This window comes from Herpailurus yagouaroundi, unplaced genomic scaffold (assembly GCF_014898765.1).
Source record: "Herpailurus yagouaroundi ecotype Mexico unplaced genomic scaffold, PumYag 210, whole genome shotgun sequence".
NCBI classification, from domain to species: domain Eukaryota; kingdom Metazoa; phylum Chordata; class Mammalia; order Carnivora; family Felidae; genus Herpailurus; species Herpailurus yagouaroundi.
Window position 1 is genome coordinate 6,869,710 of NW_024412441.1, and position 17,419 is coordinate 6,887,128.

A 17,419-nucleotide genomic window follows, 5' to 3' on the forward strand; every position below is an offset into this window, starting at 1 on the left:
ACCTTAGAGTTGTCAAATAGTGTAGTTAGTCGAAAATCAAAGGGGCATATCTGTAACATCAGAAAATTGCTGAAAGTTCCCAAAACAATACCCAGAACTTTCCTGAAAGTTCCCTAATCTCCATTGCTAAGCCTTGGACAATTTTTGTGTGTGTGATAGGCCCATGAGGGGAACTTCTGGGAATCAGGAGACTGTCACTGAAATCATTGCACTGATGGACATGCTACCCTAGCCACAGTCCAGGCATCAGGAAGTCTCACCAGGATTACTGGCTCCAGCATCACGTAATAGCAGCTAGATCCTCACACTAGCTAAGTGGATGATTCAGGCATTTCTGCTGCTTCTCTTTCCACCTATATCAATTTCAAATTCAGATTTCACATGAGGACTTCTGATGGATGAAACCTACATCATATTGGAGTCTCTAGCTGTAAAGGAGTGAGGGAAACACGGTTCCTGGCTCTCCAGAGTCTGCAGTAAAGGAAAAGCACCAGAAGGACTATGGAACCAAGAGTGAGCAAGGCAATATACCGTGTTTACCGCTGCTGTCATTCAGTTGACAAGAACTTGATGAACTTCTCCATTATGGGATACAGAGGATAAGTACTTTTTTTTTCTGGTCTGCATGACAGCAACATTTTTGTGGGCTCTCTCATATCTAGGGTTCCTCTAAGCACTACAACAGAACTAAGGAACACTAACACTGAAGAGTCAGGTGAAAAAGGAGAAGCAGATGGAGGACAGGTAGAAGGAATGAACAAAGAACAGGGAGGTGTCCAAAAAGTATGGTGTTACAGAAAACAAAGGGCACAGAGTATTTTAAGAAGGAGGGAGAAGTCAACTTCCAAATGCTGCTAAGACTCTAAGAAAAACATGAGCTGAAATGTACTTTGGGGACCTTAGCAAGATCAGCTTTGGTGATGTGCTGGGGGTGGAAGCCACATTAAAGTGGTTTCAGGAGTGAGGGGGAAGTGAAGAAATGCCGACAGCAAGAATAGATCAATCTTTTGAGCTGTCTGACTCTGAAGAGAGGAGAGACGCAGAGGAGCTTTATACATCTTTAAGGCTCTGTTTTTGGCAAGCAAGCAGGCCTCGATTCTGAATTCGATGCCTTCCAATATTTATGAGCGCTTTGTCTCAGAAGAACAATATTTGAGGAGGATTGTTTTACTAACACACAGTCTAGGGCGTTTTCTATTCCAGATACGTTAAAATCTACTCCTACATGAAGCCAAATGAAAAGTGAGTTGGCCAGACTCCCCTGTGTTTTCACCTTTCCCCCTGACCTCTCTACTTCCCCCCAAAATGCTCACAAGGCAAATTGAATTTTGGGGGGTGATGTCATTAGTTGATGCAGGGCTACTAGATAGAACCAAGCTGTGATCCACCCAGAGCAGAGGTAGTTATTTCAAAATTTTTTTAAGCCTTGTTCCTGGCTCTCTTTTATGTCCCCACCCTTGTTTTTTGCCCTTTTTCACTCTTTTGTTATAGTTTTACATATTCTGACAAGTCACTTTAAATTACGTTGGGAACAAAGTGAGGTATCAACACATAACACTGAGGGTTTCTTTTTTCTTCTTGCTGATACTGTTTCTTTGATTTTATAAAGGAGATTACTGCAAAGGAGGGTAGAGATTTTTTTATGGAGTTTTGCTTTACAGCCAACTTTACTACTTTTTTCATTAAAGCAAGGTATGCAATGTTCTGAGGTCATAAAGAGTGAGTGAGGAGATGGACTAAATGTGAGTGAGTGAGTGAGTCATAAAGAGTGAGTGAGGTGATGGACCTTAAGAAGGGCACTTATTGGGATGAGCACTGGGTGTTACATCTAATTATGAATCACTGGGTTATTCTCCTGGAGTTAACATACTACACTGTATGTTAACTAACTTGAACCTAAATAGATAGACCATTAGGCTGTCTTTTAAGGGTATCACCTGTGACACCATATTGCATTACATGTTCTTAACCCTAGAGATGTGGCCTTTCAGAATGCCTTTAAAGATGTGCCCAGAAGTCAAAATACTGAAATTTTTCTTTATTGGGATGTTTCATAATCAGGGAAATGGTGTATGGTCCGAACCTCTTAGGGTTAAAAAAATTCTTTAAAGATTTTCATTTTCCCCTAGGAAGGTGTTTTATCTTTAAATCCAAGTAGGTGACTCAGTTCATAGGGGGAGGCTCATGATAGGATAAAAATGTCATTGAAATGTCGGTTCATAAGTGGTCACCTGCAAGTGGGACTTGGATATTATACCCTGAATATTTTTTCAGCACTAATGTGTTCAATGCACATAAGTTTTAGTCTGTTTTAAGTGATTCAGAAAAAAGCCATTCCCTTTCAAAATGTTTTCCTTTTTGTATTCATAAAAATAGATGCCAATTTCCTTTTACAAAAATAAAGAATAAAATAGAAGAAGAAAAAAATACATATCCCAATATTAATGTTTTTTTATAGATAGTAAAAAATAGTCATTGCTAAATCCCAATGAATGCTTTAGCCTAAATTTTAAAAACTAAAATTGCATGTATTATTGTCACCCCCAAAACAAAAAATTCAAATAGTGTGTGCTTGTTAACTGACTTTAAACTTGTTGTATTTTTCACAAAGAAATTTCATAAATAGCTTTATGAATCTTATAAAAATGAAAGGATATCACCAATTTATTTAAGTTGCCTAGCTAGTGGGAAGTGACAAGGTGAAATAAGAATGGGATTACAGGCTGAGAGGAGGAAGGGAGAAAGACTTAATGGAAGAGACTGAAAGACAGGTAATGATCCTGCCCTAAAGTAAAATTCTCCATAATTTTAATATTGCATTCTAAGATGTGTTCAGTTTCTGACACCATTAATAAAATGATCAAAGACTGTCTAGTCACCAGAATCAAAATGCAATTTAATTATATTCTCTGTTTTGAATTGATAGCTTCTTAGAAAGAAGATGGCTGTCATATTTAGTTTTCCAAATGACTTTTATATGAAGCTGCTCAAACTAGGCATATAAACCCAACTCACCAGAGAGATGTGCTTGCATTTAAAGAGAATTAAAAGCCTAAGGTTTCAGGACTTAAAATCATGAAGCTGAAGTCAGAAGATAGGTCCTACCGTGGAAGAAAGTGGCCTCCCTGACATTGGGTCTAGAAAGTGCTCTGTGAGCCTGGCAATCATCCAGATGAGGACTAATGTTTGGGAGCCTCTTATAATTGGACACTCTTTCCTGCTACGGCTAAACTTGGATCAAAGAAAGAAAGAAATTAGCTAGCAGCTTCCTGTAGAATCCGATGAGGCATCATCACCTTGGTGGAGATGCCAACAGTCTTCAGTGGTCTAGGAAATTGATCCTAAAAGCTTTCTCTGAAATGATCAAGTTTAGGAGCACAAATAAATGCTAGCCAAATTCATAGATCAATTTATAAAACAGAATGCCGCATAGTCATTTATATTGGGCACTGTATTTGTCAAATGTATCATCCACTTGTGCAAGAATTTTCCTACTTGCGCTTGCTGAAATGGAATTACATTAGATTGCTTTCTCCAGTCTAGGCATATTTTGGCCTAGAGAATCTACACTGAGAGTACTTTCTTCCCTAGCTAACACTGAAGAAGTGGTGATAATGGATAGCCTTTTTAAGAACTCTTCATCACCCCTGCTTTTCACTTAACGCATCATTGCCGCAGACAGGTTAATAAGGCTGCGGATTTCTTTACGGTTACTTTGTTCCTGTCCTGAGCATATTCTCTGGCCACCTGGATTATGCTGAAACAGTCTAGTCTGTTCTTGTTTCTAGGGCAAAGAGAAGGAAAAACCTATCACTTTTTTTTTTAACTTATCACTTATTGTACCATATTTATAAACTACATCTTAAGGCAGTTTTCTTTGAAAGAGCTAATTTTGTTTGTTTCAATTTTGGAAGGCAACATCTCTGCTATTCTCCATAGATTCGGAAAAGGTAGGAAGAGTGAAACCCTTTCTGACCAGTGGCCACAGACATGGTAGGTGACTACAAGAATGCCTCTTTACCACAGAGAGAATTCTTCAGAAAAGGGAATGCACTGAAGTGTCAGAATGTTCTCCATGGCAATCAAGCAATAATACTCTCGTGGCAACATATAGCATAGGTGTTCTGGGTCAGAAAATGTTTCTGTGACCAGGGGTACTACTCAAACTACCCTCAAACTTAGAGACTTGAAGCAATATTTATCCTGCTATAAGTCTACAATTTGGGCACAGAGAGCTCATCTCTGCCACACTCCATCAAGAACACTGAAATAACGGGAAGGCTTAGTCACTCACACGTATGGCAGGCTATCCTTGGAAAACTCCATGAGCTAACATCTAGAACAGCCAGGGCTCCTTAGGCATCTCTCTCCAGCATGGTGGCTTCAAAGTAGCCAGACTTCTCACACTTGTATCAGCTCAGGAATCCAAAAGCAATGTGTCAGAGAGCAGCATGTGGAAGCTGCATTGTCTATTCTAACCTAGTCTTGGTATAGGTTCAAGTGTCCCCTGAGCAGCATTCTATCTGACAGAACCCAGTCCCCAAGGATAGCCCATATTTAGGGGGAGAGGAATTAGGACCCAACTTAAGTGAGAGGAATGGCAAAGAAATTGTGAGCTTGCTTTAAAATTATCACAATAGGGGCTCCTGGGTGGCTCAGTTGGTTGAGTATCCAACTTCGGCTCAGGTCATGATCTCACGGGCAGGGAGTTCCGGCCCCACATTAGGTTCTGTGCTGACAGCTCAGAGCCTGGAGCCTGCTTTGGATTCTGTCTCCCTCTGCCCCTCCCCAGCTCACGCTCTGTTTGGTCTCTCAAAAATGAATAAACGTTTAAAAAAAATTAAAGTATCACAGTAACTTTATATAGCTGAAGAATTACAGGAGAATACACCATTAATTTATTTACTCATTCATTCAGCAAATATTGCGTTTGTACCGTAAACTAACTTAACATAGACTTTTTAAAAGATTCTAGATATTCTAGCCTGAGACAACTCAAATTTGGACATGATTTTATGCATCAAGAAGGATGTATTTTATTTTAGGCCTGTCATATGAAAGTACTCAAACCAGTACAAAATGTCAGATGATGAGAATTCATCCATTTGGAAAGGAGTATAATCTTAGCAGCATAAATGGGTTTTTATTAGAGCTCATTAAAAATCCAAGAAACAGAGGCACCTGGGTGGCTGAGTCGGTTAAGCATCCAACTCTTGATCATGAGCTCATCATTTGTGGGATTGAGCCCCTCCTCAGCTCCACACTGTTAGCATGGAGCCTGCTTAGGATTCTCTCTCTCTCCCTCTCTCTGCCCCTTCCCTGCTCATGTGTTCTCTCTCTCTCAAAAATAAACTTTAAAAAATAAAACCAGAGAAAATAGAAGTATGAATCTTCGTTAGATACAAATACATTCTAAAAAAATTATTTGTTGAATCAATTTGTGTAAAAGCAAATCATCTTTTCTAACTTTATACTTTTAGTGATTAATGTGTAAGAAAAGTTTTCCTTGACTTCCTAAACATTCCAAATTGCCTAGTATGTGAAAGGAGGATTGCTCTCTGATAGACAAGAGATAAAATACAGAATACATAGGTGAATATATTGGATACGATAGGTTCAGCTGAGAGGCACAGTGGAAGTGGCTTGAACAAGGAAGGTCTTCACTTGTCCATCATGGAAGGAAGCCTGGAGGCAGGTAGTTCTGGACTGGTGTCACAGCTCCATGAATGTCAGAGACCCTTTCAGCTTACCACTCAGCTACTTCCGGGAAGTTGTCCTCATTTTCCTCACCCAAGATGGACACTAAAACTCCAACCATCACCTTTTGTTTTCTCAACAGTAGAATGGAAGAAGGGCAAACAAAGGGAAAAAGAAGGTGTCCCTAAGGTAAAGTGCCTGAAGGTGTAGTTTGTAAATATGGTACAATAAGTGAATGTTGTCCAGAAGCAGCCACAATACTTCTGATTACATTTTATTGGCCAGAACCCTCCTACAAAAGAGTTTTGGAAATGTAGGCAAGGTTAATGTTATTCTGAGTGGCCACTGGTCTAGCCAAAGTCACCAGCATTTCAGAGGAAGAAGGGGAGGGTGGTTCCTAGAGGGCAGCTAGCAGTCCCAGCCACAGGGTGGAAATCATGTGTTCTATTTTGAATTTTAAGCATGAGATGCCTCTTAAACACTCAAGTAAACAACAGTATATACAACTCTGGACTGTAGGGGAGATATTGAAAACCTGGGGTTAAAAATCGGGAACTCGTTGGCCTACAGATGATGTTAAATATCTTGGGGCTAGACGGCAACATGTGGGGAATGAATGGAGACAGAGAAAAGAAGTGGCCATCCAGAGAGGCCGCCAGCAGAATAGGCTGAGAGGACATCATGAAAGAGACAGGTGAAGGGCCAAGACACTCTGGCATCCTAGAAACCCAGTGAAGAAAGAAGCTCAACAAGACCAGAGTCTCCACAGTCTCACAGGCTGCTGGGAGTTCGAGTCTCCAAGCCTGAGAACTGATGACTGAATTTGCCAAGAAGGAGATCATGGAGATGAGATGTGCCAGGCTACAGTGCAGAGGTGGAGAACAGAGCCTGTGGGGAGGGGCTGAAGGGGAACCAGGAGACAGAGAAAGTAGAAACAATCAATAGTTCCAGGAGATATAAAGGGCAGTAGCTAGAGAGGAATATGTCATCCAGAGAAACCCTTAAAAAAATGATGGTGGGTATTAGAATATATATATATCTGCTTATGGGAATGAACTATAAGAAAAGCAAAAGGTGATGATGTGGGAAAAGTGTTAATTTCAGCACAAAACCAGGGTCCAGTATACAAGTGGAGAGGCCAAAACAGTGTGTAAAAAAGATACACATAGAGCCTAGAGAAGAGAGTAAGATCAGATATAATGAGAGAGAAATCAAGGAAAAGAATGTGGTGAAGGGAGTCTGGCAGTGGAATCAAAGAGCAAATACTCAACAAAGAAGATTCATCTCAATCCAGATTCACCACCTGGGATTGACTGGTGGTGGCTGCCCAGGGCTCTGTGTTGAGCAGATGGGTAGAATCCTTATCCAGCTCACTGGGGGACAGTGCAGTGACTGGTGATAGGTTCCCCAATGTTCTGGCCTCAAACACTTAGTAGCCTACTTTTGAAAGTGTTTCTTTTTCCAAAATAATCTCTACACCCAACATGGGACTCAAGGACCCCAAGATCAAGAACTAACTGCATGCTCCACCAACTAAGCCAGCCAGACCCCCTTAGTAGCTTACTTTTGACATCTTGGACTTTAATGAGTCCAACTCTGACTTTTAATTATGTAGTTTTTCACAAAGTTTAATCATTCTACAAGTACTGTTACAATCTTTTCCACTTAATAATATGAACAGAATTTGCTTTTGTGTTAATGGATCAATATCTACATCATCTTTTTAAATGTTCCTCAAGTCTGGCACTATGTGGGTGGACCCACATCCTATGGTTGGAAATTTAAGTTGTTCCAAGTTCAAAAATAAATATTTACTTGTACAACTCCTTCTTCTAGATTACACTGACCTTATGATCTGGAAGGCATTGTGAAGTAGTGGTTTAAAAGCATGGGCTGTTGAGTCAGAGCGGAAGCCCTCTGGGATTCAAATGACCGCTACCTTAGTTCCTAGCAGTGTTATCTCTCTGTGTCTCAGTGTCTTTATCTGTAAAATCGGGTTAATGGTATTTCCACTAGATAGAGGTGATACAAAGATGAAAGGAGATAATACATATAAAGCACAAACATCATGCTTAGGGCCTGGAAAGCATGCAGTAAAGGTTAGTATACTGAAGCAGATTTATATCGGTCCAACTCTATCCTATCCTCAGCACCCAACCCAGAGGCTGGCAAGGAGATGTTCAATAAGCCTGCTGAATGAGTGGGTTGTACACAAGATCTGAAGTAACAGTATTAAAAGGTTATAATCCTAGTCACAAAGATAGGACTAAATTGTAGACTCCTGAGACAAGATATACAAAGTTAACAGAGGGTTTATATGTAAGAATTATTTGGATAATTTTTTCTTTTTATTTTCATTCATTCATTCACTCAGTAGGACAAAACCTAAAATACACCATTTATCATTGGATTGAAAATGCCACTGTGAAAAATACAAAAAGATTTCTGATCATTGGTGGTGCTGTTTCACAATGTTGTTGTCTTAAATATGTTTGTTAGAAATCATCATACTTGTATTCCTTCAGCAGCTAATTAAAACAGTAATATCTGCTCGTCAGAAAAATTTCAGTCTGACAGGATACAAAGTAAACTGGAAGCAGGAAGTGAAAGCTCCCCTTCACCACCTCCCAGCCCCACTCAGATGTCGCTACCCTCTGAAGTATATTCCTTGCCCCTTTCCTATGCATATACAAATACAAACATACAAAAAACTCCACGTGCATGTACCCAATGCAGGGAATCATCATCATCTGATTTTAGGCCACAAAATTGCTGCTCTATTTTCATATTAAAAACAAAACCAACCAACCAACCAACCAAGAAAAACAATAGCAGCTTTGAAGCCATTTCTATCTGAAAAGATTGTCACCGTTCTGGGGTTCTGATCTGCTAAACGTTCGTTTCAGGTGGTATGCCTGGGAGTGACTGACTCAGTGCTGTTGGCTAATCACTAACAAGCAAGTCAAGTGTTTTGGTTCTGTTAAATAGAAACTGTTCTCTTTTTTAAGTTTATTTTGAGTGAGAGAGAGCAAGAGTGCACGCAAGCAGAGGAGTGGCAAAGAGAGAGGGAAAGAGAGAATCCTAAGCAGGCTCTACATTGCTAGTGCACAGTCCAATGTAGGGCTTAAACTCACAGTGAGATCATGACCTGAGCTGAAATCAAGAGTCAAATTCTTAATGGACTGAGCCACCCAAGTGCCCCAAGAAACATTCATAAGAGTACATCTCTTTCTTAAATATTCATAAGAGAATATGGGGCAGGGGGTAGAGACACCAGACCAGAACGAGACCAAATCAGGTAAAATTGTGCTCCAGTTCAGAATTAACCTCCGGGATCTTGAAAACTAACCACAGACAGCGTGATCTGCCTACCATGGAGCAAAGTAAAGGTTGGAGCAGACAGAGGATACAAGGGAGGATTGAGAGATGGTGGACAATTGCCACAATTCCCATCACCAAAATCCCCAACACGAACACTGATCTTTAGTTTCCCATCATCACTGATGGTAGGATTTGCTGGTCATTTATTGTTGGGGTTGTTTTGTTTTCTAATCACCACCCCCAACAGACATGGGAGTGTAACTCACCTTGGGATTTATAGATGTATCCTAAAGCAATTTGTGAAGGATTTGGAGAACTTGGATATTCTTCTGTTGTTCTTTCACAAGAAATTGTGATTTACTATGTAAGTCAAACTTTGAAGGCAAAAATACTCAGATTAACATAAATTTCATTTCCAAGAGAAGTAGGATCTCCTGGGTAATCAATTATGAATAAAATCACATAAAATGAGTAGCAACAGTTCAGCTCCATTGTGAAGGAGACAGGATATAAATAAGTAAACATATAAATGAAAAAATGAAAATAAACAGTAATGAAGTTTACTAATTATGTTGCTTGCTTCTGTTACAACTCATTCATTCTAAGGAAGAAAAAAATTAGTGGGTAGAATATCATTAGTATTTTTAGAACTCTTGTTCAGATGTATTCAATTGAATTTGTGTAATGAGGAAAAATGGAACTTGGTAAAACATTTTCAATAATCATGTAGTTTCTATGTCACTTCAATCTGTATTCAACTCCTTAGGAAATGCTCCCACAATCAAGCTCTCCTTCCTGGTTCTCTCACCAGGAGTTATGCCACTATGACTTTGAGGAGCATTTGGGTGACTCTGTCGGTTAAGTGTCTGCCTTCAGCTCAGGTCTTGATCTCACAGTTTGGAAGTTCAAGCCTGTGCTGACAGCTCAGAGCCTGGAGCCTGCTTCAGATTTGTGTCTCCCTCTCTCTCTCTGCCCATCCCCTGCTCACACTCTGTTTCTCTCAAAAATAAAAATTAAAAAAATTTTTTTAAAGAATATGACTTCAATTTTGTCTTTTTAATTTTACTTCATGATACCACAGCCCAGAACTAACTTGTACATCACAGAAAATTGAGCACAAGAGTTTCACCAAACTCTAGCTGTGATCATTTCTGCATATAATGTCTTCACCATCTAGTTCCCAGAAGATGAGGAATCTTAACCAACTGAAATTGGATCTGGTCCCCAAAGTCATCCCATACTTACTTTTCCTGGGCATTATTAGGCTTATAACCCCTACCTCTCAGCCTACTGATCGAGACATTGGTATCTACAAAACATCCATCGACAGTGCCCTGTACATGTGCACTACAGTAGGACCTCAGATTCACTTTGTATACGGGGCTTAATTTGATGAGCTGAATTCAAAAAGTTACCTGGATATGATGTAGCAATCATATTCCTGGGTATTTTTACTAAAGACCTGAAATAGAGATCTCAAAGATATTAGCACTCCCACCTTCATTACAGCATCATTCACCCTAGTCAGGATATGGAAACAACCCAGATGTCTGTTGATGCATGAATGGATAAAGATGGAGGGATGAATGGGTAAAGAAAATGTGGTATATACATACAATGGAATATCAGTTAGCCTTAAAAAGAAGGAAATTCTACCATATATAACAACATGGGTAAACGCTGAATACATTATACTAAGTGAAATAAGTCAGTCACAGAAAGACTAATACTGCACCATTCCACTTATATGAGGTATCTAAAATATAGTTAAATCCATACAGTCAAAAAGTGGAATGATGGTGGTCAGGATCTGGAGGGAGGAAGAAATGGGGAGTTGTCAATCAACTCCCATAAAGTTTCAGTGAAGCAAGATGAATATGTTCTAGAGATATGTTGTACAACATTGTACCTATCGTCAATAATACTATACCATATACACTTAAGAGGTTAGCTCTCATGTTAAGTGTTCTTACATACACACGTGATCTGACATTCAAAGCATCAGAATATATATACCCAATTGTCAGAAGGGACTTGAGCCCTGTTTTCTGAGCTGCAGTGACAAGCTTAATTATAACTGGATTCTAAGTCACTAAGACTAATCTTAGGTACTGAATTAAGGTAATAAACTGGAGTTAATAATACAAAGAGTAATCTATTTTAGATTTTGTTACTTTCAAAATGTTTTTAATTATGTTACTTCATTTGGGGTGCCTGGGTGACTCAGTTAGTTAAGCATCTGACTTTGGTTGTTCAGGTCATGGTCTCGTGGTTCATGGGTTCAAGACCCGAGTTGGGCCCTGTGCTAACAGTGCAGAGTCTGCTTGGGATTCTCTTTCTCTGTCTACCTCCACCCATACCCTGCTGGCACTCTCACTCTTACTCTCTCTCTGTCAAAATAAATAAATAAAAACTTAAAGAAGAATTTTAAATTTAAACCTTCAACATCTAAAATATTATTTCCATTTACGTATGAAGAGACCTAAGCTCATACAGATAAATTCTTCTCCCTCTTGGTGATGTCTCTTTTTCCACCTTTTATATACTTTCCCCTCTATGATCCTGATGCCTGGTAGATTCTCTTTAAACAATTAGCCAAAAATGCCAACCATGTAATGGAATGTAAACTCACTTTCCAATAACCATCTAATTTCTCCCTTTTTTCTCTCAAATTTCTCTTTAGCATCTTAAGAGTGAAATCTATGCAACATCTCTTCTCCACCCCTCATTAACTTTTCAACCCACTGAATCTGGCTTTGAAGCCCACTCCTCCACTAAAATTGCTCTCAACAAAGTTATCAGAGACCTCCAAATCACTAAATCCAAAGCACTATATACATTTTTGCTCTTTTTTTTTTTTTTTTTTTTTTTTTTTTTTTTTTTTTTACTTGACATTTCTTCTCCTCTCCGCCCTAGGCTTCTGGGACACCACACTTCCTCCCACATCTCCCTGTGATCCTTCTCAGGGAGAGTTCCTCTTACTTTGTTCAATCTTTACTTTTCCTGATCTTTATTTCAGCTTCTGCTCCTAATCCTTCTGCTTGCTCTCTTAATCTCTATCTACTCTTTCAATGACTTCATCTAAACCCAGATTTAACACCAAAGCTCCACATTCATATACCCCTCTGCCTACTGAGTGTCCCCACTTGACTGTACCATATCTACCTCCAGCCACTCCCTTTACTCTCTGACCACACACACCTCCCTCACCCAATGTGCTCTTCCTCCCACATTCTGAAACTTGACAGTACTGGGGGAGTCATAGACTCTCAACATCCCTGCACAATCAACACGTCCAGTTGATTCTAGTGGTCTTTCATCTCTCTTGTTCATTTTTATTGCCCTTGACTTACATCAGGTTCTTGTCTATTTGCCAGGAATACAGGTCAAGATTGGCTCTGAGGCTTGGGGCCATTACTTAGCAGGTGCAGTGAAAAGATTTGAGATTTGTCACCTTCATTTAAAAAAAATTTTTTTTAAGTTTATTTATTTATTTTGAGAGAGAGAGACAGCATGAGCAGGGGAGAGGTAGAGACGGGGTGGGGGGAGAGAGAGAGAGAGAGAGAGAGAATCCCAAGCAGCCTCCGCACATCAGCCCAATGCAGGGCTCGAACTCAGGAAACCATGAGATCATGACCTGAGATGAAACTGAAAGTCAGATATTTAACTGACTGAGCCACCCAGGTGCCACAGTATGTTACCTTCCTATCACAGTGTTTGGATTTGGACATCTCCTATTGCTGGAAGACTAGGGATGGGGAAGTGCTTGCTCAGGGATAGAAAATTATAAATCACAACGTTTGCATTTTATCTTCACAGTAGTTGAAGTTTATTTAAAAATAGCCACAAAAGCAGATGAGGTACCAAAGGAATAAGTGAACAATTGGAGGTATTGATGAACAAATAGTTGTTAGAGATCTATTCTGTCATCTACGTTAGGCATCTGGGTTACCAAGACTAATACGGCATGGTTTCTATGTGCAACAAAATCATACTCTAGTGGAAAAGTAGATGATTCAGATTTAGAAAGGAATGTATGAAGCATCATATGAGTGCAGAAGAGTTTTCTTTCTGCCCTTACTGCAGTAGCACAGTAGGTGGTGGAGGAGGGAGTGATGTCCTGCCTCAGGAGGAAGAGTAGAGCTTCCAGAAGAGATGAAAATGCTCTCGCTCTTACAGAAACCTTAAGGGAGTGTAACCCTGGATCCTGACACTGTGGATTTGGGGAATTCAGCAGCTGTTTTCTCAACTCACACAACCTATGTGATTCCTACTGTCTACATCTCTAAAGCAAAAAGGCTGGTATAAATCAGAGGTTGGCAAACCTTTTCTATAAAGAGCCAGAGTAATGTTTTAGGCTTTGTGGTCCATATAGTCTGTCACAACCACTCAACTCTGCTCTTGTAATGTAAAAGCAGCTATAGACAATACATAAACAGATGGGCCTGGCTGTATTCCAGTACAACTTGATTTACAAGAACAGGCCGGGGGCTGGATTTGGCCTATGTGATGTAGTTTGCCTACGCTTTGTCTCCATTACCTCTAAGATGCTTTCTAAATTTACCATTCTATTGGTTCCTGAAACAGTAGTTCTCAAAAACGTGATATACTTCATGGTTTTTAAATGTACTTTGTTGTGGCTGGTTAGCTCAGTAAGTTTAAGTTGGCATTAAAAATAAGATTTGGAGTCTGATTTATTGTGGGTCAATTAGCTTCGCTGTTCCATGACCACAAACCACACTGGGAATTTCAACAGATTCATGGTCCTGCCTGGAGCCAGGTAGAGCAATGTGACAAATGCCATCCTCTCCTGCTTCTTTTAAAAAAAATTTTTTTTGATGTTTATTTTTAAGAGAGAGAGAGACAAGAGTGTGAGCAGGGGTGGGCAGGGGGATGGGCAGAGAGAGGGAGACACAGAATCTGAAACAGGCTCCAGGCTCTGAGCTATCAGCACAGAGCCCAACACAGGGCTTGAGACCCACAAACCATGAGATCATGACCTACGCGAAGTCAGATGCTTAACTGACTGAGCCACCCAGGTGCCCCATCCTTTCCTGCTTCTAAGAACAAATGCCCCAATGATGGTGTGTCAGCATCCTTTTTACACATGTACCAGCACCACTGGCATCATTTCAAAAAAGCAACTACTTTTCTTTTTCTAAAAAAGTTTAGAGTGTGTGTGCAAGCATGGGAGAGGGGAAGAAAGGCAGGGAGAGAATCTCCAGCAGGGTTCATGCTCACTGCAGAGCCCAACACAGGGCTCGATCCCACAACTGTGGGACCATGACCTGAGCCAAAATCAAGAGTTGGATGCTCAAATGACTGAGCCCCCCAGGCATCCTAAAGAGCAACTTATTGTCAAAGAAAGTTGTCAACGTAAAAGCAGGCTTTGGGAATCTATAGGTCAAAAGAAATGAATGTCTCATCACCTTTTAATTAAACCAAATTGGTTTTTATGGCTACTCAACAAAAGAAAAACATGCTGCTATGCACATAAGCTAAAGCAGAATCACCAAATTACATGGCACAGAAATCACCAAATTACATGGCACCAAATTACATAGCAAATTCCTTCCTTTCCTTTCCTAGACATCACTAATTAATTCTAGTGCTTTCCCGCACAGAGCCTAGACGTGTTCTCATAACTCTTCCAAACACACTGAACCAGGATGCTACACTGAGTAGCTTGGCATCCCCGTGCTAGATAAAGCTTCTTGTCATATTGCAACAAAAGTTACTGTGCCTTATGTTTCCTATCATTTTCCATTCCTATCACCAAATTACTCTTGTTAAAAAGATGTACGTACAACCTTGAATATAGCAGCTATAAAATTCAACAATACAAAATTGAAGGTAGTATAAATTTCATTTAGCAGCTGAGAGTATAAATCAGTTAAAACGTTTTATGGAGAAAAACTGGACATTGTTTATTATAATCATACTAGTTGGGTACTTGGGGATTTGTTATATTATTCTTTCTGCTCTTGAGTGTGTTTTAACTTATTTTTAAGTGCCTAATGAAGATAAAAATATCATGGTAGTGATATAGTACATAAAAGTAAAATCTAAGTTAACTAATTGTACACAACTGAAATAATTCAATGCGGCCTTGTACAAAGTTTTGTGCCTTTGCTTATTTAGCATATTAAATTACAAAAGTTTACTACTGCAACCATTTTACTAGTTTCTTAATATGCATACTAAAGGATTTATAGAAGTTTATAAATGCATGAAATATTTCTGGAAAAATAAATAGAAACTACCTACCTTAAGTAGCTGCTTCTGGCTTACTTTTCACTGAATATCCTATTGTTCCTTTTGAGTTTTTGTACGTGTTGCATGTGTTGCCTAATTAGATAAATAAAATGTGACTCACTGATTCCACTCCTAAAAAAATGTATCCTGAGGTAATAACTGAGGAGTGGGTAAAGATTTTACCTCAAGGATGTTCACTGTATATAACAAGAAAATATTTCAAGGAATCTAAATACCTAATAATTAGGAATTGGTTAAATAAGTTACTGTATTTTCATATAAAGGAATACAGAAGATGAATTTTTACTTATAAAGATGTTTGTAATATGGTGTTAAGTTTTTTTTTTAAAGCAAGTTACACAAGAAGATGTGTATTATGACCTTAGTTTTATAAGAAAATATATACAGACAGAAAAATATTTGAAGGAGGCACATCAAAATGATAATATAAACCATCTCCTGAAATATGGATAGTTTTCTTTCTTCCTTTTTTTCAAATTTCTCCAACAAATATCAACTTTAAATAAAAGATTATTGATAAAGAGCAATCTTAACACAGAGAGAAATATAAAATTTGGCTTCTGTGATCAAAGCCAAAGTCATTACAAAAATACTGAAATTTTATTGACAATGTCTCTTGTAGAGGGTAGTGACATCCAGAGTTAGACACTACCTGGTATCTCACCAAAGATACCAAGTCTTTTCAGTGGATTTAGTAACTCCAACATGGTAATGTAAGGAATGATTTTCCCCCTGTATGAAAAAGAAATCTTATAATATTGAAAACTGTTAGACTAATACATATAGGTTGTGTAATAAACAAAGGGGAATGGTGGCTGAAATACCTGAACATGGAGACACCAGACATTTTGAGTGGGAGACTGATATGGATTCAATAGGTTGTTGTGGCCATGGCTGGCTGGTAAAGGGTCTTGTGCAGCATGCTAAGGATTTGGACTTTTTCTGTAAAGACATGGACCAAGTTGTGTTTCAGAATGAAAACTCAAAGTGTCCATAGAGGGAGTCAAAATTAAAAACAGAGTACAAGTGGAGTGTTTATATTTGTAGTTTCTTTAATTTCTCCTAACAAGGATAGAAAGAACACACTGCAAGTTATTTGTTTCAGAAAAAAATATATGATATGAAAACACAAAACCCATAGCAATTGCTATGTCAACAACTATAATATACATAGTTAGGGATAAGTTTAATGTTGCATTTTATTGTTTGACTAAATATAAATAAGAAATTATATTAAATTGGAACTTATTTTGTCCTTAACACTCTACACTAGGCAAATCAAGCACAGCTTGGATGTTCATTATAAATCAATACGTGCTGACATTCCAAGTTCACCTAAATGGAATGCACTTAGTATGTTAGATTCTATCAATCTGTTTAATCATTTCTCAGAGATTAATATTCCTTACAAAAAGAACCGTTAAATACAAAGGCAATCCCTACTCTGAGAGCTATCAGTTTCTTCCCGTGAGACCCCCTGGAAGCACATCCCTGTGGTTGCCAGAAAAAAGCACTAGAGAATTTCCCAGTTCCATCTTATTCCAAGACTTTAGGGACAATGTTGAAAAATGGTTTTCTTTCCTGATCTACTACCAGAGGCTAGAAATCGTCAAGTGGTACTAGCTTCCTTTCAAAATTAAAAACCGTTGAAACCACACTTAAGAGCGTTTTACCTCTAGCAATTAGTCGTCCAGAGCTAGTGCTCAGTCTCCTGTGGGTGGGAGTGACACAGTGAGGCACATGACAGATTAGGAGGGCCAAGGAGTCAGATGTTACCGGAGAAGCATACTTGGATTAGGTTCACGTTGTTCAGGCCCTCTTTTAGAGAATATGGTTAAACTCCTACAATTTAAGGGCTTGTATGAAATTTAACTTGAATAAATACAGAGGACCTGTCCCATCACAGTCAGCCAGGGGAGCCAGATCATTTTAAGTCAAAGGCAAAATATTAAGACCAAGTTTATTTAGGTGGAAAGGCTTTATTCTTCTTTCATATCTCACCTTGCACAGAACTGTAAAACACCACTAGGAACCCTGAAACACAGTCTAGAGAATTCAGGACCACCTCAGCTCTGGTTGCCATGGTATTTTCTACAACTGAGCCTAGTGCCTTCTCTTGCAAACT

At 39.0% G+C, this 17,419-nt stretch overlaps 2 protein-coding genes across 3 annotated transcripts in view; one reads left to right on the forward strand and one right to left on the reverse strand.

Moving 5' to 3' along the window:
- ACYP2 (acylphosphatase 2) overlaps positions 1–17,419 on the reverse strand; it is a 191,629-nt gene that overhangs the window by 16,877 nt on the left and 157,333 nt on the right. The gene's annotated exons all lie outside the window — the stretch shown is intronic.
- TSPYL6 (TSPY like 6) overlaps positions 1–17,419 on the forward strand; it is a 35,718-nt gene that overhangs the window by 1,322 nt on the left and 16,977 nt on the right. Inside the window, 2 exon segments of the mRNA XM_040453623.1 lie at positions 10,196–10,370; positions 16,687–16,910. Of these exon segments, the coding sequence (XP_040309557.1) occupies positions 10,196–10,370; positions 16,687–16,910 (399 nt within the window).